The 27,616-nt window shown below is 53.9% G+C and overlaps 1 protein-coding gene across 1 annotated transcript; it reads left to right on the top strand.

The window, feature by feature from the left end:
* Positions 1 to 1,456: 1,456 nt before the first annotated feature.
* LOC142923705 (septin-4-like) lies at positions 1,457 to 27,169 on the top strand. Its single transcript, XM_076064673.1, has 6 exons — positions 1,457 to 1,595; positions 3,670 to 3,771; positions 7,674 to 7,770; positions 12,081 to 12,249; positions 13,757 to 13,820; positions 24,081 to 27,169. Exons 1-6 carry the CDS (start codon positions 1,503 to 1,505, stop codon positions 24,159 to 24,161), a joined length of 606 nt encoding a protein of 201 aa, XP_075920788.1. The 5' UTR covers positions 1,457 to 1,502; the 3' UTR covers positions 24,162 to 27,169.
* Positions 27,170 to 27,616: the final 447 nt, after the last annotated feature.

The following is a 27,616-nucleotide window of genomic DNA, read 5'->3' as shown; positions in this document are numbered from 1 at the left end:
TGGGGTGCGACAGGGATGTCCTCTGGCTCCCACATTATTTAACATCTATTTTGACCACGTAGTTCGTGAAGCCTTCAATAGCTGTACCGGGGGAATCTCCATATGGTACAGATATAATGGGAGGCTAATCGATGCCCGGGTGCGGTCAAGGGATGGCTCCCTATTGCTCAACCACGTTATGTATGCTGATGATTTGGTAATAGCTGCTCAGTCAGAGGAGGAGTTGGAGACGCTGCTGCTGAGACTGGAGCGTGCCACTAAGAGGTGGGGCCTTACCATCAGCCCCACCAAAACTAAGCACCTGCCTGGGTATTTTGTACCATCGGACACTCCACCCCCACAACTCCCAATCGGTGATGGGGCAGTTGTGGAGAGAGTGGAGAGTTTCCCATACCTGGGCAGTGTGCTTATGACTGGCTCCAGTTTAACAGCAGAGGTCTCACTCCGAATCAGTCGAGCAGCAATATCTTTTCATCGGTTGCGTAACGCTGTGTGGAAGCTACCTGGTCTGTCGCTCCGCACTAAGCTTCAGGTCTTCTCGGCCACGGTCATTCCCTCCCTTCTCTACGCTTGCGAAACGTGGACCCCCCTAATGGAACATCTTCGCCGGTTGGAAACATTTAGGCTGGCCTGCCTACGATCCATCCTGGGTTTAACCAGAATGGATTGTGTGAGGAGCTCACTAATCCTTGAAAGATCTGGGCAGGGTCCCATCGGTGAGCTCCTCCGGCAGGCAAGGCTGCGTTGGCTGGGTCATGTAGCCCGCATGCCCAGCCACCGCATGCCGAAACAGCTTTTGTTTGGCCGGATCGAGGGGGCTAAGCGGGCGCGGCACGGGCTAGAGAAGAGATGGAGTGATGTGGTACAGGAGGACGTGGAGCTGAGTGGACTTGCCGATGACTGGTACCAGCGGTGTCAAGATCGGCCTCTGTGGAGGAGGCTCGTGAAGGACGCTACTGGGCAGTTGGAGGTAGTCGCCCTCCAACAACAACGGAGGGCGGAGGAGCGACGCTCAGAACAACGAGCGGAGCGCCGGGTGGCTAAAGCACAGCAAGTTGGCACAGTAGGGGGCACAGGTGGTGCATCAGCCAGTCATCTCAGTCAGTCGACCCGTGGCACCTGCTGGGTCTGCCCAGTGACCTCCTGCCAGCGGGCGTTCCACACTTCACGTGGCCTCAGGGTACACATAGCCTGGCACAAGCGTCGTGGTGACGTCACCGCCACTTAGTGGCGAATGGCGGTTGTTGTTGTTGTTGTGTCACTGTGTGTGTCACTGTGTGTGTCACTGTGTGTGTGTGTCACTGTGTGTGTCACTGTGTGTGTCACTGTGTGTGTGTGTCACTGTGTGTGTGTGTCACTGTGTGTGTGTCACTGTGTGTGTGTCACTGTGTGTGTCACTGTGTGTGTCACTGTGTGTGTGTGTCACTGTGTGTGTGTGTCACTGTGTGTCACTGTGTGTGTGTGTGTCTGTGTGCAGACTGCGGCCCATCGACGTGGCGTTCATGCGTGCTCTGCACGACAAGGTGAACATCGTCCCACTCATCGCCAAGGCCGACACCATGACCACTCAGGAGCTCGCCACCTTCAAGCAGCGAGTACGCTCACACACACACACCCAGACACACTCACACACACACACCCACACACACTCACACACTCACACACTCACCCAGACACACTCACACACACTCACACACACACACCCAGACACACTCACACACACACACACCCACACACACCCAGACACACTCACACACACCCAGACACACTCACACACACACACACTCACACACACCCAGACACACTCACCCAGACACACCCAGACACACTCACACACACTCACACACTCACCCAGACACACTCACACACACACACTCACCCAGACACACCCAGACACACTCACACACACACCCAGACACACTCACACACACTCACACACCCAGACACACACACACACACCCACACACACTCACCCAGACACACACTCACCCAGACACACTCACACACACACCCAGACACACTCACACACACTCACACACCCAGACACACACACACACACCCAGACACACTCACACTCACCCACACACACACACGTCCCACTCATCGCCAAGGCCGACACCATGACCACTCAGGAGCTCGCCGCCTTCAAGCAGCGAGTACGCTCACACACACCCACACTCACACACACTCACACACACACACCCACACACACCCAGACACACCCAGACACACTCACACACACACACTCACACACACTCACACACACACCCAGACACACTCACACACACACACTCACACACACCCACACTCACACACACTCACACACACACACCCACACACACTCACACACTCACACACACACACCCACACACACTCACACACACCCACACTCACACACACTCACACACACCCACACTCACACACACTCACACACACACACCCAGACACACTCACACACACACACACACCCAGACACACTCACACACACACACACTCACCCAGACACACACACTCACACACACACACCCAGACACACTCACCCAGATACACCCAGACACACTCACACACACTCACACACACACCCAGACACACTCACACACACTCACACACCCACACTCACACACACACACCCAGACACACTCACACACACACACACCCACACACACTCACCCAGACACACCCAGACACACTCACACACACACACTCACACACACTCACACACACACCCAGACACACTCACACACACACACCCACACACACCCAGACACACTCACACACACCCAGACACACTCACACACTCACACACACCCAGACACACTCACCCAGACACACCCAGACACATTCACACACACACTCACACACACACCCAGACACACTCACACACACTCACACACCAAGACACACACACTGACCCACACACACACACACCCAGACACACTCACACACACACACCCACACACCCAGACACACTCACACACACACACACACACCCACACACCCAGACACACTCACACACACTCACACACACACACCCAGACACACTCACACACACACACCCAGACACACTCACACACACACACCCACACACACCCAGACACACTCACACACACCCAGACACACTCACACACACACACTCACACACACCCAGACACACTCACCCAGACACACCCAGACACACTCACACACACTCACACACCAAGACACACACACTGACCCACACACACACACACCCAGACACACTCACACACACACCCAGACACACTCACACACACTCACACACCAAGACACACACACTGACCCACACACACACACACCCAGACACACTCACACACACACACCCACACACCCAGACACACTCACACACACTCACACACACACACCCAGACACACTCACACACACACACACCCACACACACTCACACACCCAGACACACTCACACACACACCCAGACACACTCAAACACTCACACACACAAACTCACACACTCACCCTCACCCACACACACACTCACCCACACACACTCACCCACACACACACCCAGACACACACACACTCACCCACACACACACGCGATGTTGTTGTTGTGATGTTCTTGTGATGTTGTTGTATTGTTGTGATGTTGTTGTTGTATTGTTGTGTTGTTGTGATGTTGTTGTTGTTGTGATGAGGTGCGTGACGAGGTGGAGGAGTTTGGGATCAAGCTCTACCAGTTCCCGGAGTGCGACTCTGACGAGGAGGATGACGTCAAGCAGCGAGACAAAGAGCTGAAGGTGATGACATCACCAACATCATCATCATCATCACCAACATCACCACCACCATCACCAACATCACCAACATCACCAACATCATCATCACCATCACCACCACCATCACTACCACCATCATCAACATCATCATCACCATCACCAACATCATCATCAACATCATCAACATCACCACCACCATCACCATCACCACCACCATCATCACCATCATCAACATCACCATCACCAACATCACCAACATCACCAACATCACCAACATCATCATCATCATCACCAACATCAACATCACCATCGCCATCACCACCACCATCACCAACATCACCAACATCACCAACATTACCACCACCATCACCAACATCATCAACATCACCGCCACCATCACCATCACCACCACCATCACCACCATCATCAACACCACCATCACCATCACCAACATCACCAACATCACCAACATCACCAACATCATCAACACCACCACCATCACCAACATCATCACCAACATCATCAACAGCACCAACATCATCAACACCACCAACATCATCAACACCACCAACATCAACACCACCAACATCATCACCATCAACACCATCTCCCTTGGTCTCTCTATCCCGTATACCTGTGTGTGTCTGTGTGTCTGTGTGTGTCACTGTGTGTGTGTCTGTGTGTGTCACTGTGTGTGTGTCTGTGTGTGTGTCACTGTGTGTGTGTCTGTGTGTGTCACTGTGGGGCCTTACCATCAGCCCCACCAAAACTAAGCACCTGCCTGGGTATTTTGTACCATCGGACACTCCACCCCCACAACTCGCAATCGGTGATGGGGCAGTTGTGGAGAGAGCGGAGAGTTTCCCATACCTGGGCAGTGTGCTTATGACTGGCTCCAGTTTAACAGCAGAGGTCTCACTCCGAATCAGTCGAGCGGCAATATCTTTTCATCGGTTGCGTAACGCTGTGTGGAAGCTACCTGGTCTGTCGCTCCGCACTAAGCTTCAGGTCTTCTCAGCCACGGTCATTCCCTCCCTTCTCTACCCTTGCGAAACGTGGATCCCCCTAATGGAACATCTTCGCCGGTTATAAACATTTAGGCTGGCCTGCCTACGATCCATCCTGGGTTTAACCAGACTGGATTGTGTGAGGAGCTCACAAATCCTTGAAAGATCTGGGCAAGGTCCCATCGGTGAGCTCCTCCGGCGGACAGGGCTGCGATGGCTGGGTCATGTAGCCCGCATGCCCAGCCACCGCATACCGAAACAGCTTTTGTTCGGCCGGATCGAGGGGGCTAAACGTGCGCGGCACGGGCTAGAGAAGAGATGGAGTGATGTGGTACAGGAGGACGTGGAGCTGAGTGGACTTGCCGATGACCGGTACCAGCGGTGTCAAGATCGGCTTCTGTGGAGGAGGCTCGTGAAGGACGCTACTGGGCAGTTGGAGGCAGTCGCCCTCCAACAACAACGGAGGGCGGAGGAGCGACGCTCAAAACAACGAGCGGAGTGCCGGGTGGCTAAAGCACAGCAGGTTGGCACAGTAGGGGGCACAGGTGGTGCATCAGCCAGTCTTCTCAGTCAGTCGACTCGTGGCACCTGCTGACTCTGTCCTGTGACCTCCTGCCAGCGGGCGTTCGACACTTCACGTGGCCTCAGGGTGCACATAGCCTGGCACAAGCGTCGTGGTGACGTCACCGCCACTTCGTGGCGAATGGCGGTTGTTGTTGTGTGTATGTGTCACTGTGTGTCTGTGTGTCAATGTGTGTGTAACATGTGTAACGTGTGTGTGTGTGTGTAACGTGTGTGTAACATGTGTGTGTGTCACTGTGTGTGTAACATGTGTAACATATGTGTGTGTAACATGTGTGTGTAACATGTGTGTGTAACATGTGTAACATATGTGTGTGTAACATGTGTGTGTAACATGTGTAACATGTGTGTGTAACATGTGTAACGTGTGTGTGTGCGTAACATGTTTGTGTGTAACATGTGTGTGTAACATGTGTGTGTAACATGTGTTAGATGTGTAGTGTTGTAAGGACGAGCACACTTCTTAGGAGGCACACTCTGTTTATTGTATTATTTCCTTATACAACGCTTAACACACCACACAGAGGGATATTCGGTCCCCTCACCCGATACCCTAGGGAGGTACAGCCTCCTTGCTTGGCAGGACTCACACGTCTACCACTAACCTCCTTGATACCTCAGGAGGTACAGCCTCCGGACTTGGCGGGACTCACATGCCTACCGCTAACCTCCTTGATACCTCAGGAGGTACATCCTCCGGACTTGGCGGGACTTACTCACACGTCTACCGCTAACCTCCTTGATACCTAAGGAGGTACAGCCTCCGGACTTGGCGGGACTTACTCACACGTCTACCGCTAACCTCCTTGATACCTAAGGAGGTACATCCTCTGGACTTGGCGGGACTTACTCACACGTCTACCGCTAACCTCCTTGATACCTCAGGAGGTACATCCTCTGGACTTGGCGGGACTTACTCACACGTCTACCGCTAACCTCCTTGATACCTAAGGAGGTACAGCCTCCGGACTTGGCGGGACTCACACGTCTACCGCTAACCTCCTTGATACCTAAGGAGGTACATCCTCCGGACTTGGCAGGACTTACTCACACGTCTACCGCTAACCTCCTTGATACCTAAGGAGGTACAGCCTCTGGACTTGGCGGGACTTACTCACACGTCTACCACTAACCTCCTTGATACCTAAGGAGGTACAGCCTCCGGACTTGGCGGGACTCACACGTCTACCGCTAACCTCCTTGATACCTAAGGAGGTACATCCTCCGGACTTGGCAGGACTTACTCACACGTCTACCGCTAACCTCCTTGATACCTAAGGAGGTACATCCTCCGGACTTGGCAGGACTTACTCACACGTCTACCGCTAACCTCCTTGATACCTAAGGAGGTACATCCTCTGGACTTGGCGGGACTTACTCACACGTCTACCGCTAACCTCCTTGATACCTAAGGAGGTACAGCCTCCGAACTTGGCGGGACTTACTCACACGTCTACCGCTAACCTCCTTGATACCTAAGGAGGTACAGCCTCCGGACTTGGCGGGACTTACTCACACGTCTACCGCTAACCTCCTTGATACCTAAGGAGGTACGTCCTCCGGACTTGGCGGGACTCACACGTCTACCGCTATCCTAGTCCTCCGGCTAGGACCTAGGGGAGGCTATCTGACCCACCGCTGGCCCGGTGGGTCCTGACCACTGGGTATGCCGAACCTTAGCCCTCAGAAGGGCTGGGAGGCTGGTCCAGGGTCCTGGCTAGGCTCCAGCCCAGTCTTCTGTCTTCGTGCAGGGAGAGAACTCCCCGAGGTCTGTTGGGTCACCGTCTTATACCCCTTCGTGGCCAGGCAGAACCAATCACACATTCCCACGTGGAACCGTCTGATTGGTTCTGACCAACCCCTGGCCACGATTCGTTTCACCTCGACTGACCCCAACCGTTGTACCCAGGGGTAATGCTGCACTGCCCTGGTGGCAATGCAGGTTACGCAACAGCGCGTAGTTAACACCTCTACACATGTGTGTGTGTGTAACATGTGTAACGTGTGTGTGTCTGCGTAACATGTTTGTGTGTAACATGTGTGTGTGTAACATGAGTGTGTAACATGTGTTACATGTGTGTGTAACATGTGTAACGTGTGTGTGTAACATGTTTGTGTGTAACATGTTTGTGTGTAACATGTGTAACATGTGTAACGTGTGTGTGTGTAACATGTTTGTGTGTAACATGTGTGTGTAACACATGTGTGTAACATGTGTTACATGTGTGTGTGTGTAACATGTGTAACGTGTGTGTGTGCGTAACATGTTTGTGTGTAACATGTTTGTGTGTAACATGTGTAACATGTGTAACATGTGTGTGTGTGTGTGTGCAGGCCAGCGTGCCGTTTGCTGTGGTGGGGAGTAACACGGTGGTGGACGCTCTGGGGAAGAGAGTGAGAGGGAGACTCTACCCCTGGGGCATCGTGGAGGGTGACTCACCCACACTCACCCACACTCACCCACACACTCACCCACACACTCACACCCACTCATCCACACTCACCCACACACTCACCCACACACTGACACACACTCACACACACAACAACAACAACAACCGCCATTCGCCACTAAGTGGCGGTGACGTCACCACGACGCTTGTGCCAGGCTATGTGCACCCTGAGGGCACGTGAAGTGTCGAACGCCCGCTGGCAGGAGGTCACGGGGCAGACCCAGGTGCCACGGGTCGACTGACTGAGGTGACTGGCTGATGCACCACCTGTGCCCCCTACTGTGCCAACCTGCTGTGCTTTAGCCACCCGGCGCTCCGCTCGCTGTTGTGAGCGTCGCTCCTCCGCCCTTCGTTGTTGTTGGAGGGCGACTGCCTCCAACTGCCCAGTAGCATCCTTCACGAGCCTCCTCCACAGAGGCCGATCTTGACACCGCTGGTACCAGTCATCGGCAAGTCCACTCAGCTCCACGTCCTCCTGTACCACATCACTCCATCTCTTCTCTACCCCGTGCCGCGCCCGCTTTGCCCCCTCAATCCGGCCGAACAAAAGCTGTTTCGGCATGCGGTGGCTGGGCATGCGGGCTACATGACCCAGCCATCGCAGCCTTGCCCGCCGGAGGAGCTCACCGATGGGACCCTGCCCAGATCTTTCAAGGATTTGTGAGCTCCTCACACAATCCAGTCTGGTTAAACCCAGGATGGATCGTAGGCAGGCCAGCCTAAATGTTTCTAACCGGCGAAGATGTTCCATTAGGGGGGTCCACGTTTCGCAAGCGTAGAGAAGGGAGGGAATGACCGTGGCCGAGAAGACCTGAAGCTTAGTGCGGAGCGACAGACCAGGTAGCTTCCACACAGCGTTATGCAACCGATGAAAAGATATTGCCGCTCGACTGATTCGGAGTGAGACCTCTGCTGTTAAACTGGAGCCAGTCATAAGCACACTTCCCAGGTATGGGAAACTCTCCACTCTCTCCACAACTGCCCCATCACCGATCGGGAGTTGTGGGGGTGGAGTGTCCGATGGTACAAAATACCCAGGCAGGTGCTTAGTTTTGGTGGGGCTGATGGTAAGGCCCCACCTCTTAGTTGCACGCTCCAGTCTCAGCAGCAGCATCTCCAACTCCTCCTTTGACTGAGCAGCTATTACCAAATCATCAGCATACATAACGTGGTTGAGCAATAGGGAGCCATCCCTTGACCGCACCCGGGCATCGATCAGCCTCCCATTATATCTGTACCATATGGAGATTCCCCCGGTACAGCTATTGAAGGCTTCACGAACTACGTGGTCAAAATAGATGTTAAATAATGTGGGAGCCAGAGGACATCCCTGTCGCACCCCAAGGTGTACAGGGAATGGCTCTGACTCCCGGCCACGTAGTTTTACCCGGGCCCGCTCACCATCATGAAGGTCCTTAATGATCGTGAGCAGAGGGTCAGGTACTCCAAAAGCACGGAGAACAACTCAGAGCCCAGGCCTACTGATGGTATTATAGGCCTTGACCAGGTCAATAAAGCAGAGATGTAGGTCTTGTTGGAATTCCCTACACCTCTGCTGTAGCAGACGGACAGAAAATATGGCATCTGTGCAGGACCGCCCTTTCCTGAAACCGCATTGGGGCTCCGCAAGCCTCTCCTCAGCGTGCCTGGCAAGGCGATGTTGAATAATCCTTGCCAGGACCTTTCCCGGCACACTGAGGAGTGAGATGCCCCTGTAGTTTTTACAGTCTGTGCGGTCCCCCTTCTTAAAAAGGGGGACCACCAGGGCATCCTTCCAATCCTGCGGAACCTGTCCAGTGGTCCAGACTGTTGTTATGATGTCATATAGGGAAGTCTGTGCACAAACGCCGCCCTCCCTCAGCATTTTGCTTGGGAGATCATCTCTGCCCGCTGCCTTTCCTGGTCTCAGACTCCGGATCGCCTTCAATACTTCCTCAGCAGATGGCACCTCAGCCAGCCACTCACAGGGGGTGACTTCATCCAATATTTGAGGCACCGCAGCCTCAGCAGGGTCATCCTCACTTTGTGCCACGATGTTTTCCTGGCTGAGGGATTTTCTCTCCCCCAGGACCTCACAGAAATGCTCAGCAAATCTGCAAACTTGTCCCTGGGGGTCGGAGATTGGGTCACCGTTATTTCCCCTAATGATGATAATAGGTGTGGCGCTGCAGATTACTTTTTTGATGGAGTTAAATAGAGATTTGTGATCACGGGCCACTGAGGCAGACTCCATCTCCTCAGCAACCCGCGACCACCACCCTTCCTTGCAGCGCCTCACGGCTCTCCGAACCTCCGAGCGAAGGCTGCGGTAAGCCTCATTCTCTGACGTGGGATTCTGTAGCCGATGACAGTGGGCCTATCGCTTTTCTCAACCATCCTGAACACCTCCTCTGTCAGCCAGGGTCTCTGGTGAGGTCTGGACCGCCTACCAAAAGCAGCCATTGCAGCTGCATGAGTCACAGTCCTAAACCTCGCCCATTTACCCTCGACATCAGGAGGAGTCGGGGACGATGCCAATCCCAGCCACAAGCGATGATGAAATTCTCGCTTGCAACTTTCATCAGATAACTGAGACCAGGCCACTTTAGGTTGCAATGGGGTCCTGGGTGTACACCCACCACCGGAGTGGAAGAATGGCAGGTGCATCTTACAGATGACTAGTCGATGGTCAGAGGGCAGATCAGCTCCACGGTAGGTCCTGGTGTCAAGGACATGGGCTCGCATCCGCTGGTCCGTCACTATGTAGTCCAGCAGATGTTCTTGCTTGGACCCGGCATGCATCGATGATGTTGTGTGGATGCGCCGATGCCGGAACAGCGTGTTGGTAATTACAAGCCCATGGGCTGCACAAAAATCTAGCAGCCTCCTACCGTTGTTATTGAGCTGATCTGGCCCATGCCCTCCAATCACTCCAGACCAGGTGCCAGTATCATGACCAACTCGGGCATTGAAGTCACCCAACATGATGACTCTATCCCGAGGGGCCACTTTAGCCAGCACCTGTGACAGGAGGTCATAGAAGGCATCTGACTCATCGGCTTTGCCTGCATCCCTCCAAGGATGTTCATCTTCGGTGGGGGCAAAAGCAACCACGACCACCACTCCTCGCCTCCGGTTGATGGGAAGGCGAGCCCAAAGTAGCCTGGGACTTACAGCTTCCCACACCTCACTGCCACGCTCCCACACCCCTTCATTATTTTGTTCAAAAGAAGAGCCACACCCTGTTGTTTGGCAGTCTGCTGCCCCGCGTAGAGGACTGTCCACCCTTCATGGTGGCAGGAGCCAGAGCCGGTCCACCAGACCTCCTGAATGCCACACAGATCCAGGCGGTACCGGTCCAGCTCCCGACAGAGGAGTGGCAGCCTCTCCTCCGCAGTGAGCGTTCGAACATTCCACGTGGCCACCCGTAGTGGTTTTTCGTTCTTTCTGGAGGAACCCCGAGGGTAGAGATTCAATCTCCTGGCTCCGCCAATTGGGGTTTGGCCAGGAGACGTCATAGACGCCTGTCCCCCCGGGGCCTCCGCCACAAGCTTATTAGTTACATATTTAAGTCGTGGTTTTGTGGTAATTTATTGAAGGTGGAGGGGTTACCAGCCCCTCGCACCCATCCAGAGCCCCCGTTTAGCCCCTGTGGTGGACACATATGCCATGAGGGGAGGAGCCAATCAAAAATTGGACCTCCCCCCACAGCACTGTCCACGACAGAGTTGCCCGTCCGGCACCGCGAGGAGGTAGGGGGTTGTTTTGCCGGACTCACCCACACACTCACCCACACTCACACACACTCACCCACACACTCACACACACACTCACCCACACACTCACCCACACTCACACACACTCACCCACACACTCACCCACACTCACACACACTCACTCACCCACTCACCCACACTCACACACACTCACACACACACACTCACCCACACACTCACCCACACCCAACCCTAAACCCCCGTGTCTCCCCTCCCGCGTGTCTCTCCCCTGTGTCTCCGTGTGTCTCCGCGTGTCTCCCCCCGTGTCTCCCCCCCCCGTGTCTCCCCGTGTCTCCCCCCCCCCGTGTCTCCCCCCCCGTGTCTCCCCCCCCTGTCTCCCCCCCCCCGTGTCTCCCCCCCGTGTCTCTCCCCCCCCGTGTCTCCCCGTGTCTCCCCCCCCCGTGTCTCCCCCCCCTGTCTCCCCCCCCACGTGTCTCCCCCCCGTGTCTCCCCCCTCCCCCCCGTGTCTCCCCCCCGTGTCTCCCCCCCGTGTCCCCCCCTCCCCCCTCCCCCCCGTGTCTCCCCCCGTGCAGTGGAGAACTCGAGTCACTGCGACTTCACCCGCCTGCGCTCCATGCTGGTACAGACCCACATGCAGGACCTCAAGGACGTGACCCAGGACACGCACTACGAGAACTTCCGTGCTCGACACATCCACGGCATGGCTCACCTGGCCCTACGCTCACACAACGCCGCTCAGCGGTGAGACCCCACACACGGCCTGGCTCAGCTGGCTCAGCTGGCTCAGCGGTGAGACCCCAGACACATCCACGGCATGGCTCACCTGGCCCTCCGCTCACACAACGCCGCTCAGCGGTGAGACCCCACACACGGCCTGGCTCAGCTGGCTCAGCTGGCTCAGCTGACTCAGCGGTGAGACCCCACGCACAGCCACAGCCTGGCTCAGCTGGCTCAGCTGGCTCAGCTGGCTCAGCGGTGAGACCCCAGACACATCCACGGCATGGCTCACCTGGCCCTCCGCTCGCACAACGCCGCTCAGCGGTGAGACCCCAGACACATCCACGGCCTGGCTTAGCTGGCTCAGCTGACTCAGCTGGCTCAGCGGTGAGACCCCACACACATCCACAGCCTGGCTCAGCTGGCTCAGCTGGCTCAGCGGTGAGACCCCACACACATCCACAGCCTGGCTCAGCTGGCTCAGCTGGCTCAGCGGTGAGACCCCACACACATCCACAGCCTGGCTCAGCTGGCTCAGCTGGCTCAGCGGTGAGACCCCACACACATGCACGGCCACAGCCTGGCCCACCTGGCTCAGCTGGCTCAGCTGGCTCAGCTGGCTCAGCGGTGAGACCCCAGACACATCCACGGCATGGCTCACCTGGCCCTCCGCTCGCACAACGCCGCTCAGCGGTGAGACCCCACGCACATCCACAGCCTGGCTCAGCTGGCTCAGCTGACTCAGCTGGCTCACCTGGCCCTCCGCTCGCACAACGCCGCTCAGCGGTGAGACCCCACACACAGCCACAGCCTGGCTCAGCTGGCTCAGCTGGCTCAGCTGGCTCACCTGGCCCTCCGCTCGCACAACGCCGCTCAGCGGTGAGACCCCACGCACATCCACAGCCTGGCTCAGCTGGCTCAGCTGACTCAGCTGGCTCACCTGGCCCTCCGCTCGCACAACGCCGCTCAGCGGTGAGACCCCACACACAGCCACAGCCTGGCTCAGCTGGCTCAGCTGGCTCAGCTGGCTCACCTGGCCCTCCGCTCGCACAACGCCGCTCAGCGGTGAGACCCCACACACAGCCACAGCCTGGCTCAGCTGGCTCAGCTGGCTCAGCGGTGAGACCCCAGACACATCCACGGCCTGGCTCAGCTGGCTCAGCTGGCTCAGCTGGCTCACAGCACGTGTGAGCCAGTGAGACGAGACACGGTGGAGACGCTGCTGCCGCTGACGCTGCTGACGCTGCTGCCGCTGCTGCTACTCGTTGTGAATGTCACTTGCCCCTCTATTCCTAGTGAGCTAGCTGGGGTGACTCTTCCACTACCTGTGTCTGTGTGTGTGTGTCTGTGTGTCTGTGTGTGTGTCTGTGTGTGTGTGTGTGTGTCTGTGTGTGTGTGTCTGTGTGTGTCTGTGTGTCTGTGTGTGTGTGTCTGTGTGTCTGTGTGTGTGTCTGTGTGTGTGTCTGTGTGTGTGTGTGTGTCTGTGTGTGTCTGTGTGTGTGTGTCTGTGTGTGTGTGTCTGTGTGTGCAGGGAGGGGGACGCAGCGGCCGTGGCAACCGACACAGAGAAGCTCATCAGGGAGAAGGACGAGGAAGTGAGTCTATGGGTGACAGTGCTGAGTCTATGACAGTGCTGAGTCTATGTGTGACAGTGATGAGTCTATGGGTGACAGTGCTGAGTCTATGGGTGACAGTGCTGAGTCTATGGGTGACAGTGCTGAGTCTATGGGTGACAGTGCTGAGTCTATGACAGTGCTGAGTCTATGTGTGACAGTGCTGAGTCTATGGGTGACAGTGCTGAGTCTATGGGTGACAGTGCTGAGTCTATGGGTGACAGTGCTGAGTCTATGGGTGACAGTGCTGAGTCTATGGGTGACAGTGCTGAGTCTATGGGTGACAGTGCTGAGTCTATGACAGTGCTGAGTCTATGACAGTGCTGAGTCTATGGGTGACAGTGCTGAGTCTATGACAGTGCTGAGTCTATGACAGTGCTGAGTCTATGGGTGACAGTGCTGAGTCTATGACAGTGCTGAGTCTATGGGTGCAGTGCTGAGTCTATGACAGTGCTGAGTCTATGGGTGACAGTGCTGAGTCTATGACAGTGCTGAGTCTATGACAGTGCTGAGTCTATGGGTGACAGTGCTGAGTCTATGACAGTGCTGAGTCTATGACAGTGCTGAGTCTATGGGTGACAGTGCTGAGTCTATGACAGTGCTGAGTCTATGGGTGCAGTGCTGAGTCTATGACAGTGCTGAGTCTATGGGTGACAGTGCTGAGTCTATGACAGTGCTGAGTTTATGGGTGACAGTGCTGAGTCTATGGGTGACAGTGCTGAGTCTATGACAGTGCTGAGTCTATGTGTGACAGTGCTGAGTCTATGGGTGACAGTGCTGAGTCTATGGGTGACAGTGCTGAGTCTATGGGTAGCAGTGCTGAGTCTATGGGTGACAGTGCTGAGTCTATGACAGTGCTGAGTCTATGACAGTGCTGAGTCCATGACAGTGCTGAGTCTATGGGTGGCAGTGCTGAGTCTATGACAGTGCTGAGTCTATGACAGTGCTGAGTCTATGGCAGTGCTGAGTCTATGACAGTGCTGAGTCTATGTGTGACAGTGCTGAGTCTATGGGTGACAGTGCTGAGTCTATGGGTGACAGTGCTGAGTCTATGGGTGACAGTGCTGAGTCTATGAGTGACAGTGCTGAGTCTATGGGTGACAGTGCTGAGTCTATGGGTGACAGTGCTGAGTCTATGACAGTGCTGAGTCTATGACAGTGCTGAGTCTATGACAGTGCTGAGTCTATGGGTGACAGTGCTGAGTCTATGACAGTGCTGAGTCTATGACAGTGCTGAGTCTATGGGTGACAGTGCTGAGTCTATGACAGTGCTGAGTCTATGGGTGCAGTGCTGAGTCTATGACAGTGCTGAGTCTATGGGTGACAGTGCTGAGTCTATGACAGTGCTGAGTCTATGACAGTGCTGAGTCTATGGGTGACAGTGCTGAGTCTATGACAGTGCTGAGTCTATGGGTGACAGTGCTGAGTCTATGACAGTGCTGAGTCTATGACAGTGCTGAGTCTATGGGTGACAGTGCTGAGTCTATGACAGTGCTGAGTCTATGACAGTGCTGAGTCTATGGGTGACAGTGCTGAGTCTATGACAGTGCTGAGTCTATGACAGTGCTGAGTCTATGGGTGACAGTGCTGAGTCTATGGGTGACAGTGCTGAGTCTATGACAGTGCTGAGTCTATGGGTGACAGTGCTGAGTCTATGACAGTGCTGAGTCTATGGGTGACAGTGCTGAGTCTATGACAGTGCTGAGTCTATGGCAGTGCTGAGTCTATGACAGTGCTGAGTCTATGGGTGACAGTGCTGAGTCTATGACAGTGCTGAGTCTATGGGTGACAGTACTGAGTCTATGGGTGGCAGTGCTGAGTCTATGGGTGACAGTGCTGAGTCTATGACAGTGCTGAGTCTATGGGTGACAGTGCTGAGTCTATGGGTGACAGTGCTGAGTCTATGACAGTGCTGAGTCTATGGCAGTGCTGAGTCTATGACAGTGCTGAGTCTATGGGTGACAGTGCTGAGTCTATGACAGTGCTGAGTCTATGGGTGACAGTGCTGAGTCTATGGGTGACAGTGCTGAGTCTATGGGTGACAGTGCTGAGTCTATGGGTGACAGTGCTGAGTCTATGGGTGACAGTGCTGAGTCTATGGGTGACAGTGCTGAGTCTATGGGTAGCAGTGCTGAGTCTATGGGTGACAGTGCTGAGTCTATGGGTGACAGTGCTGAGTCTATGGGTGACAGTGCTGAGTCTATGGGTAGCAGTGCTGAGTTTATGGGTGACAGTGCTGAGTCTATGACAGTGCTGAGTCTATGGGTGACAGTGCTGAGTCTATGACAGTGCTGAGTCTATGGGTGCAGTGCTGAGTCTATGACAGTGCTGAGTCTATGGGTGACAGTGCTGAGTCTATGACAGTGCTGAGTCTATGACAGTGCTGAGTCTATGGGTGACAGTGCTGAGTCTATGACAGTGCTGAGTCTATGACAGTGCTGAGTCTATGGGTGACAGTGCTGAGTCTATGACAGTGCTGAGTCTATGGGTGCAGTGCTGAGTCTATGACAGTGCTGAGTCTATGGGTGACAGTGCTGAGTCTATGACAGTGCTGAGTTTATGGGTGACAGTGCTGAGTCTATGGGTGACAGTGCTGAGTCTATGACAGTGCTGAGTCTATGTGTGACAGTGCTGAGTCTATGGGTGACAGTGCTGAGTCTATGGGTGACAGTGCTGAGTCTATGGGTAGCAGTGCTGAGTCTATGGGTGACAGTGCTGAGTCTATGACAGTGCTGAGTCTATGACAGTGCTGAGTCCATGACAGTGCTGAGTCTATGGGTGGCAGTGCTGAGTCTATGACAGTGCTGAGTCTATGACAGTGCTGAGTCTATGGCAGTGCTGAGTCTATGACAGTGCTGAGTCTATGTGTGACAGTGCTGAGTCTATGGGTGACAGTGCTGAGTCTATGGGTGACAGTGCTGAGTCTATGGGTGACAGTGCTGAGTCTATGAGTGACAGTGCTGAGTCTATGGGTGACAGTGCTGAGTCTATGGGTGACAGTGCTGAGTCTATGACAGTGCTGAGTCTATGACAGTGCTGAGTCTATGACAGTGCTGAGTCTATGGGTGACAGTGCTGAGTCTATGACAGTGCTGAGTCTATGACAGTGCTGAGTCTATGGGTGACAGTGCTGAGTCTATGACAGTGCTGAGTCTATGGGTGCAGTGCTGAGTCTATGACAGTGCTGAGTCTATGGGTGACAGTGCTGAGTCTATGACAGTGCTGAGTCTATGACAGTGCTGAGTCTATGGGTGACAGTGCTGAGTCTATGACAGTGCTGAGTCTATGGGTGACAGTGCTGAGTCTATGACAGTGCTGAGTCTATGACAGTGCTGAGTCTATGGGTGACAGTGCTGAGTCTATGACAGTGCTGAGTCTATGACAGTGCTGAGTCTATGGGTGACAGTGCTGAGTCTATGACAGTGCTGAGTCTATGACAGTGCTGAGTCTATGGGTGACAGTGCTGAGTCTATGGGTGACAGTGCTGAGTCTATGACAGTGCTGAGTCTATGGGTGACAGTGCTGAGTCTATGACAGTGCTGAGTCTATGGGTGACAGTGCTGAGTCTATGACAGTGCTGAGTCTATGGCAGTGCTGAGTCTATGACAGTGCTGAGTCTATGGGTGACAGTGCTGAGTCTATGACAGTGCTGAGTCTATGGGTGACAGTACTGAGTCTATGGGTGGCAGTGCTGAGTCTATGGGTGACAGTGCTGAGTCTATGACAGTGCTGAGTCTATGGGTGACAGTGCTGAGTCTATGGGTGACAGTGCTGAGTCTATGACAGTGCTGAGTCTATGGCAGTGCTGAGTCTATGACAGTGCTGAGTCTATGGGTGACAGTGCTGAGTCTATGACAGTGCTGAGTCTATGGGTGACAGTGCTGAGTCTATGGGTGACAGTGCTGAGTCTATGGGTGACAGTGCTGAGTCTATGGGTGACAGTGCTGAGTCTATGGGTGACAGTGCTGAGTCTATGGGTGACAGTGCTGAGTCTATGGGTAGCAGTGCTGAGTCTATGGGTGACAGTGCTGAGTCTATGGGTGACAGTGCTGAGTCTATGGGTGACAGTGCTGAGTCTATGGGTAGCAGTGCTGAGTTTATGGGTGACAGTGCTGAGTCTATGGGTGACAGTGCTGAGTCTATGGGTGACAGTGCTGAGTCTATGACAGTGCTGAGTCTATGGGTGACAGTGCTGAGTCTATGACAGTGCTGAGTCTATGGCAGTGCTGAGTCTATGACAGTGCTGAGTCTATGGGTGACAGTGCTGAGTCTATGACAGTGCTGAGTCTATGGGTGACAGTGCTGAGTCTATGGGTGGCAGTGCTGAGTCTATGGGTGACAGTGCTGAGTCTATGACAGTGCTGAGTCTATGGGTGACAGTGCTGAGTCTATGGGTGACAGTGCTGAGTCTATGACAGTGCTGAGTCTATGGCAGTGCTGAGTCTATGACAGTGCTGAGTCTATGGGTGACAGTGCTGAGTCTATGACAGTGCTGAGTCTATGGGTGACAGTGCTGAGTCTATGGGTGACAGTGCTGAGTCTATGACAGTGCTGAGTCTATGGGTAGCAGTGGTGAGTCTATGGGTGACAGTGCTGAGTCTATGGGTGACAGTGCTGAGTCTATGGGTGACAGTGCTGAGTCTATGGGTGACAGTGCTGAGTCTATGGGTAGCAGTGCTGAGTTTATGGGTGACAGTGCTGAGTCTATGGGTGACAGTGCTGAGTCTATGGGTGATAGTGCTGAGTCTATGGGTGACAGTGCTGAGTTTATGGGTGACAGTGCTGAGTCTATGGGTGACAGTGCTGAGTCTATGGGTGACAGTGCTGAGTCTATGGGTGGCAGTGCTGAGTCTATGGGTGACAGTGCTGAGTCTATGGGTGACAGTGCTGAGTCTATGGGTGACAGTGCTGAGTCTATGGGTGACAGTGCTGAGTCTATGGGTGACAGTGCTGAGTCTATGGGTGACAGTGCTGAGTCTATGACAGTGCTGAGTCTATGGGTGACAGTGCTGAGTCTATGGGTGACAGTGCTGAGTCTATGGGTGACAGTGCTGAGTCTATGACAGTGCTGAGTCTATGGGTGACAGTGCTGAGTCTATGGGTAGCAGTGCTGAGTCTATGGGTGGCAGTGCTGAGTCTATGGGTGGCAGTGCTGAGTCTATGGGTGACAGTGCTGAGTCTATGACAGTGCTGAGTCTATGACAGTGCTGAGTCTATGGGTGACAGTGCTGAGTCTATGACAGTGCTGAGTCTATGACAGTGCTGAGTCTATGACAGTGCTGAGTCTATGGGTGACAGTGCTGAGTCTATGACAGTGCTGAGTCTATGACAGTGCTGAGTCTATGGGTGACAGTGCTGAGTCTATGGGTGACAGTGCTGAGTCTATGACAGTGCTGAGTCTATGGGTGACAGTGCTGAGTCTATGACAGTGCTGAGTCTATGGGTGACAGTGCTGAGTCTATGACAGTGCTGAGTCTATGGCAGTGCTGAGTCTATGACAGTGCTGAGTCTATGGGTGACAGTGCTGAGTCTATGACAGTGCTGAGTCTATGGGTGACAGTACTGAGTCTATGGGTGGCAGTGCTGAGTCTATGGGTGACAGTGCTGAGTCTATGACAGTGCTGAGTCTATGGGTGACAGTGCTGAGTCTATGGGTGACAGTGCTGAGTCTATGACAGTGCTGAGTCTATGGCAGTGCTGAGTCTATGACAGTGCTGAGTCTATGGGTGACAGTGCTGAGTCTATGACAGTGCTGAGTCTATGGGTGACAGTGCTGAGTCTATGGGTGACAGTGCTGAGTCTATGGGTGACAGTGCTGAGTTTATGGGTGACAGTGCTGAGTCTATGGGTGACAGTGCTGAGTCTATGGGTGACAGTGCTGAGTCTATGACAGTGCTGAGTCTATGGGTAGCAGTGCTGAGTCTATGGGTGACAGTGCTGAGTCTATGGGTGACAGTGCTGAGTCTATGGGTGACAGTGCTGAGTCTATGGGTGACAGTGCTGAGTCTATGGGTAGCAGTGCTGAGTTTATGGGTGACAGTGCTGAGTCTATGGGTGACAGTGCTGAGTCTATGGGTGACAGTGCTGAGTCTATGACAGTGCTGAGTCTATGGGTGACAGTGCTGAGTCTATGACAGTGCTGAGTCTATGGCAGTGCTGAGTCTATGACAGTGCTGAGTCTATGGGTGACAGTGCTGAGTCTATGACAGTGCTGAGTCTATGGGTGACAGTGCTGAGTCTATGGGTGGCAGTGCTGAGTCTATGGGTGACAGTGCTGAGTCTATGACAGTGCTGAGTCTATGGGTGACAGTGCTGAGTCTATGGGTGACAGTGCTGAGTCTATGACAGTGCTGAGTCTATGGCAGTGCTGAGTCTATGACAGTGCTGAGTCTATGGGTGACAGTGCTGAGTCTATGACAGTGCTGAGTCTATGGGTGACAGTGCTGAGTCTATGGGTGACAGTGCTGAGTCTATGACAGTGCTGAGTCTATGGGTAGCAGTGGTGAGTCTATGGGTGACAGTGCTGAGTCTATGGGTGACAGTGCTGAGTCTATGGGTGACAGTGCTGAGTCTATGGGTGACAGTGCTGAGTCTATGGGTAGCAGTGCTGAGTTTATGGGTGACAGTGCTGAGTCTATGGGTGACAGTGCTGAGTCTATGGGTGACAGTGCTGAGTCTATGGGTGACAGTGCTGAGTCTATGGGTGGCAGTGCTGAGTCTATGGGTGACAGTGCTGAGTCTATGGGTGACAGTGCTGAGTCTATGGGTGACAGTGCTGAGTCTATGGGTGACAGTGCTGAGTCTATGGGTGACAGTGCTAAGTCTATGACAGTGCTGAGTCTATGGGTGACAGTGCTGAGTCTATGACAGTGCTGAGTCTATGACAGTGCTGAGTCTATGACAGTGCTGAGTCTATGGGTGACAGTGCTGAGTCTATGACAGTGCTGAGTCTATGGGTGACAGTGCTGAGTCTATGACAGTGCTGAGTCTATGGGTGACAGTGCTGAGTCTATGGGTGACAGTGCTGAGTCTATGGGTGACAGTGCTGAGTCTATGACAGTGCTGAGTCTATGGGTGACAGTGCTGAGTCTATGGGTAGCAGTGCTGAGTGTATGGGTGGCAGTGCTGAGTCTATGGGTGGCAGTGCTGAGTCTATGGGTGACAGTGCTGAGTCTATGGGTGGCAGTGCTGAGTCTATGGGTGACAGTGCTGAGTCTATGGGTGACAGTGCTGAGTCTATGGGTGACAGTGCTGAGTCTATGGCAGTGCTGAGTCTATGGCAGTGCTGAGTCTATGACAGTGCTGAGTCTATGGGTGACAGTGCTGAGTCTATGGGTGACAGTGCTGAGTCTATGGGTGACAGTGCTGAGTCTATGGGTGACAGTGCTGAGTCTATGGGTGACAGGGCTGAGTCTATGGGTGACAGTGCTGAGTCTATGACAGTGCTGAGTCTATGGCAGTGCTGAGTCTATGACAGTGCTGAGTCTATGGGTGACAGTGCTGAGTCTATGACAGTGCTGAGTCTATGACAGTGCTGAGTCTATGGGTGACAGTGCTGAGTCTATGGGTGACAGTGCTGAGTCTATGGGTGACAGTGCTGAGTCTATGGGTGACAGTGCTGAGTCTATGACAGTGCTGAGTCTATGGGTGAGAGTGCTGAGTCTATGACAGTGCTGAGTCTATGGCAGTGCTGAGTCTATGACAGTGCTGAGTCTATGGGTGACAGTGCTGAGTCTATGACAGTGCTGAGTCTATGGGTGACAGTGCTGAGTCTATGGGTGGCAGTGCTGAGTCTATGGGTGACAGTGCTGAGTCTATGACAGTGCTGAGTCTATGGGTGACAGTGCTGAGTCTATGGGTGACAGTGCTGAGTCTATGACAGTGCTGAGTCTATGGCAGTGCTGAGTCTATGACAGTGCTGAGTCTATGGGTGACAGTGCTGAGTCTATGACAGTGCTGAGTCTATGGGTGACAGTGCTGAGTCTATGGGTGACAGTGCTGAGTCTATGGGTGACAGTGCTGAGTTTATGGGTGACAGTGCTGAGTCTATGGGTGACAGTGCTGAGTCTATGGGTGACAGTGCTGAGTCTATGACAGTGCTGAGTCTATGGGTAGCAGTGCTGAGTCTATGGGTGACAGTGCTGAGTCTATGGGTGACAGTGCTGAGTCTATGGGTGACAGTGCTGAGTCTATGAGTAGCAGTGCTGAGTTTATGGGTGACAGTGCTGAGTCTATGGGTGACAGTGCTGAGTCTATGGGTGACAGTGCTGAGTCTATGGGTGACAGTGCTGAGTTTATGGGTGACAGTGCTGAGTCTATGGGTGACAGTGCTGAGTCTATGACAGTGCTGAGTCTATGGGTGACAGTGCTGAGTCTATGGGTGGCAGTGCTGAGTCTATTGGTGACAGTGCTGAGTCTATGGGTGACAGTGCTGAGTCTATGGGTGACAGTGCTGAGTCTATGGGTGACAGTGCTGAGTCTATGGGTGACAGTGCTGAGTCTAAGGGTGACAGGGCTGAGTCTATGGGTGACAGTGCTGAGTCTATGACAGTGCTGAGTCTATGGCAGTGCTGAGTCTATGACAGTGCTGAGTCTATGGGTGACAGTGCTGAGTCTATGACAGTGCTGAGTCTATGACAGTGCTGAGTCTATGACAGTGCTGAGTCTATGGGTGACAGTGCTGAGTCTATGACAGTGCTGAGTCTATGGGTGACAGTGCTGAGTCTATGACAGTGCTGAGTCTATGGGTGACAGTGCTGAGTCTATGGGTGACAGTGCTGAGTCTATGGGTGACAGTGCTGAGTCTATGACAGTGCTGAGTCTATGGGTGACAGTGCTGAGTCTATGGGTAGCAGTGCTGAGTCTATGGGTGGCAGTGCTGAGTCTATGGGTGGCAGTGCTGAGTCTATGGGTGACAGTGCTGAGTCTATGGGTGGCAGTGCTGAGTCTATGGGTGACAGTGCTGAGTCTATGGGTGACAGTGCTGAGTCTATGACAGTGCTGAGTCTATGGCAGTGCTGAGTCTATGACAGTGCTGAGTCTATGGGTGACAGTGCTGAGTCTATGACAGTGCTGAGTCTATGGGTGACAGTGCTGAGTCTATGGGTGACAGTGCTGAGTCTATGGGTGACAGTGCTGAGTCTATGGGTAGCAGTGCTGAGTTTATGGGTGACAGTGCTGAGTCTATGTGTGACAGTGCTGAGTCTATGGGTGACAGTGCTGAGTCTATGGGTGACAGTGCTGAGTCTATGGGTGACAGTGCTGAGTCTATGGGTGACAGTGCTGAGTTTATGGGTGACAGTGCTGAGTCTATGGGTGACAGTGCTGAGTCTATGGGTGACAGTGCTGAGTCTATGGGTGACAGTGCTGAGTCTATGGGTAGCAGTGCTGAGTTTATGGGTGACAGTGCTGAGTCTATGACAGTGCTGAGTCTATGGGTGACAGTGCTGAGTCTATGGGTGACAGTGCTGAGTCTATGGGTGACAGTGCTGAGTCTATGGGTGGCAGTGCTGAGTCTATGGGTGACAGTGCTGAGTCTATGGGTGACAGTGCTGAGTCTATGGGTGACAGTGCTGAGTCTATGGGTGACAGTGCTGAGTCTATGGGTGACAGTGCTGAGTCTATGGGTGACAGTGCTGAGTCTATGACAGTGCTGAGTCTATGGGTGACAGTGCTGAGTCTATGACAGTGCTGAGTCTATGACAGTGCTGAGTCTATGACAGTGCTGAGTCTATGGGTGACAGTGCTGAGTCTATGACAGTGCTGAGTCTATGGGTGACAGTGCTGAGTCTATGACAGTGCTGAGTCTATGGGTGACAGTGCTGAGTCTATGGGTGACAGTGCTGAGTCTATGGGTGACAGTGCTGAGTCTATGACAGTGCTGAGTCTATGGGTAGCAGTGCTGAGTCTATGGGTGGCAGTGCTGAGTCTATGGGTGACAGTGCTGAGTCTATGGGTGACAGTGCTGAGTCTATGGGTGACAGTGCTGAGTCTATGGGTGACAGTGCTGAGTCTATGGGTGTCAGTGCTGAGTCTATGGGTGGCAGTGCTGAGTCTATGGGTGACAGTGCTGAGTCTATGACAGTGCTGAGTCTATGACAGTGCTGAGTCTATGGGTGTCAGTGCTGAGTCTATGGGTGACAGTGCTGAGTCTATGGGTGTCAGTGCTGAGTCTATGACAGTGCTGAGTCTATGGGTGTCTCCCCCCCCCCCCCCGTGTCTCCCCCCCCCCGTGCCCCCCCAGCTAAGGCGCATGCAGGAGATGTTGTCTCAGATGCAGAACCGCATCGACGCGCGGCGTGCGGACCGCTCCGTCGAGCTCTGAACAGCCTCCTGCCTCACTCGCTCAGTCACTCGCTCAGTCACTCGCTCAGTCACTCAGTCACTCGCTCAGTCACTCAGTCACTCGCTCAGTCACTCGCTCAGTCACTCAGTCACTCGCTCAGTCACTCGCTCAGTCACTCGCTCAGTCACTCAGTCACTCCCTCAGTCACTCGCTCAGTCACTCACTCGCTCAGTCACTCGCTCAGTCACTCGCTCAGTCACTCGCTCCGTCACTCACTCGCTCAGTCACTCACTCAGTCACTCGCTCAGTCACTCGCTCAGTCACTCGCTCAGTCACTCAGTCACTCGCTCAGTCACTCACTCACTCGCTCAGTCACTCACTCACTCGCTCAGTCACTCACTCGCTCAGTCACTCACTCAGTCACTCACTCACTCAGTCACTCGCTCAGTCACTCGCTCAGTCACTCACTCAGTCACTCACTCACTCACTCAGTCACTCACTTAGTCACTCGCTCAGTCACTCGCTCAGTCACTCGCTCAGTCACTCAGTCACTCGCTCAGTCACTCGCTCAGTCACTCGCTCGCTCAGTCACTCGCTCGCTCAGTCACTCGCTCATTCACTCGCTCAGTCACTCTCCGTCACTCGCTCAGTCACTCGCTCAGTCACTCACTCACTCGCTCAGTCACTCGCTCAGTCACTCGCCCAGTCACTCGCTCAGTCACTCGCTCACTCCCTCACTCGCTCAGTCACTCGCTCAGTCACTCGCCCAGTCACTCGCTCAGTCACTCGCCCAGTCACTCGCTCAGTCACTCGCTCAGTCACTCTCTCAGTCACTCGCTCAGTCACTCACTCAATCCCTCACTTGTTCAGTCACTCACTCACTCGCTCAGTCACTCGCTCAGTCACTCACCCTGTCACTCGCCCAGTTACTCGCTCAGTCACTCGCTCAGTCACTCGCTCAGTCACTCAATCAGTCACTCACTCAGTCACTCACAAGTCTACATATCCCTCTGTGTGTGTCTGTATCTGTGTGTGTGTGTGTCTGTGTGTCTCCTGCGTCTCTATGTCTGTGTGTGTGTCTGTATCTGTGTGTGCCGGGAAAGGTCCTGGCAAGGATTATGCAACATCGCCTTGTCAGGCACGCTGAGGAGAGGCTTGTGGAGCCCCAATGCGGTTTCAGGAAAGGGCGGTCCTGCACAGATGCCATATTTTCTGTCCGTCTGCTACAGCAGAGGTGTAGGGAATTCCAACAAGACCTACATCTCTGCTTTATTGACCTGGTCAAGGCATATGATACCATCAGTAGGCCTGGGCTTTGGGTTGTTCTTCGTGCTTTTGGAGTCCCTGACCCTCTGCTCATGATCATTAAGGACCTTCATGATGGTGAGCGGGCCCGGGTAAAACTACGTGGCCGGGAGTCAGAGCCATTCCCTGTACACCTTGGGGTGCGACAGGGATGTCCTCTGGCTCCCACATTATTTAACATCTATTTTGACCACGTAGTTCGTGAAGCCTTCAACAGCTGTACTGGGGGAATATCCATATGGTACAGATATAATGGGAGGCTGATCGATGCCCGGGACCGGTCAAGGGATGGCTCCCTATTGCTCAACCACGTTATGTATGCCGATGATTTGGTAATAGCTGCTCATTCAGAGGAGGAGTTGGAGACGCTGCTGCTGAGACTGGAGCGTGCCATTAAGAGATGGGGCCTTACCATCAGCCCCACCAAAACTAAGCACCTGCCTGGGTATTTTGTACCATCGGACGCTCCACCCCCACAACTCCCAATCGGTGATGGGGCAGTTGTGGAGAGAGTACAGAGTTTCCCATACCTGGGCAGTGTGCTTATGACTGGCTCCAGTTTAACGGCAGAGGTCTCACTCCGAATCAGTCAAGCGGCAATATCTCTTTATCGGTTGCGTAACGCTGTGTGGAAGCTACCTGGTCTGTCGCTCCGCACTAAGCTTCAGGTCTTCTCGGCCACGGTCATTCCCTCCCTTCTCTACGCTTGCGAAACGTGGACCCCCCTAATGGAACATCTTCGCCGGCTAGAAACATTTAGGCTGGCCTGCCTACGATCCATCCTGGGTTTAACCAGACTGGATTGTGTGAGGAGCTCACAAATCCTCGAAAGATCTGGGCAGGGTCCCATCGGTGAGCTCCTCCGGCGGGCAAGGCTGCGTTGGCTGGGTCATGTAGCCCGCATGCCCAGCCACCGCATGCCGAAACAGCTTTTGTTTGGTCGGATCAAGGGGGCTAAACGGGCGCAGCACGGGCTAGAGAAGAGATGGAGTGATGTGGTACAGGAGGACGTGGAGCTGAGTGGACTTGCCGATGACTGGTACCAGCGGTGTCAAGATCGGCCTCTGTGGAGGAGGCTCGTGAAGGACGCTACTGGGCAGTTGGAGGTAGTCGCCCTCCAACAACAACGGAGGGCGGAGGAGCGACGCTCAGAACAACGAGCGGAGCGCCGGGTGGCTAAAGCACAGCAGGTTGGCACAGTAGGGGGCACAGGTGGTGCATCAGCCAGTCATCTCAGTCAGTCGACCCGTGGCACCTGGGTCTGCCCAGTGACCTCCTGCCAGCGGGCGTTCGACACTTCACGTGGCCTCAGGGTGCACATAGCCTGGCACAAGCGTCGTGGTGACGTCACCGCCACTTAGTGGCGAATGGCGGTTGTTGTTGTTGTGTCTGTGTGTGTGTATGTGTCAGTGTGTCTGTGTGTGTCTGTGTGTCACTGTGTGTGTCAGTGTGTCTGTCTGTGTGTCTGTGTGTGTCTGTGTGTGTCACTGTGTGTGTGTCTGTGTGTGTCAGTGTGTGTGTCTGTGTGTGTGTCTGTGTGTGTGTCACTGTGTGTGTCACTGTGTGTGTCTGTGTGTGTCAGTGTGTGTGTCTGTCTCTCTGTGTCTGTGTGTGTCTCTCTCTGTCTCTACACATTCCTCCTCTCTCCCCATCCCTCTCCACATTCCTCATTAATCAGTAGGGATCTCTGAAACCGGTTTATATACCAAACCGGTAACCGGTATTAAAACCGGTTAATTCCAGTTTGCGTCGCATTGTTAATCCGTGGTGTCAAGGTGAAAGCACACTGTACCTACTGTCCACACTGTACACCTCACACTGACACACACATTGACACACACTGACACACACACACTGACACACGCACCGACACACACACACTGTCACACACACACACTGTGTCACACACACACTGACACATACTGACACACACTGACACACACACTGACACACAGTGTCACACACACACTGACACACTGTGTCACACACACACTGACACATACTGACACACACACTGACACATACTGACACACACACTGACACATACTGACACACACACTGACACATACTGACACATACACACTGTGTCACACACACTGTCACACACACTGTGTCACACACACTGTGCCCTGGAGTGTGACAGTCTATCGATTATCGTCCGGTATCAATACGGGAGGTGGTGGTGGTGA

The sequence above is a fragment of the Petromyzon marinus genome, unplaced genomic scaffold, assembly GCF_048934315.1.
Source record: "Petromyzon marinus isolate PM22_M1 ecotype Great Lakes invasive population unplaced genomic scaffold, UKy_Petmar_22M1.pri1.0 PM_Scaffold_590, whole genome shotgun sequence".
NCBI lineage: Eukaryota > Metazoa > Chordata > Hyperoartia > Petromyzontiformes > Petromyzontidae > Petromyzon > Petromyzon marinus.
Note: the sequence above shows the minus strand (reverse complement) of the source record. Positions and strands in the feature narration are given on the sequence as shown.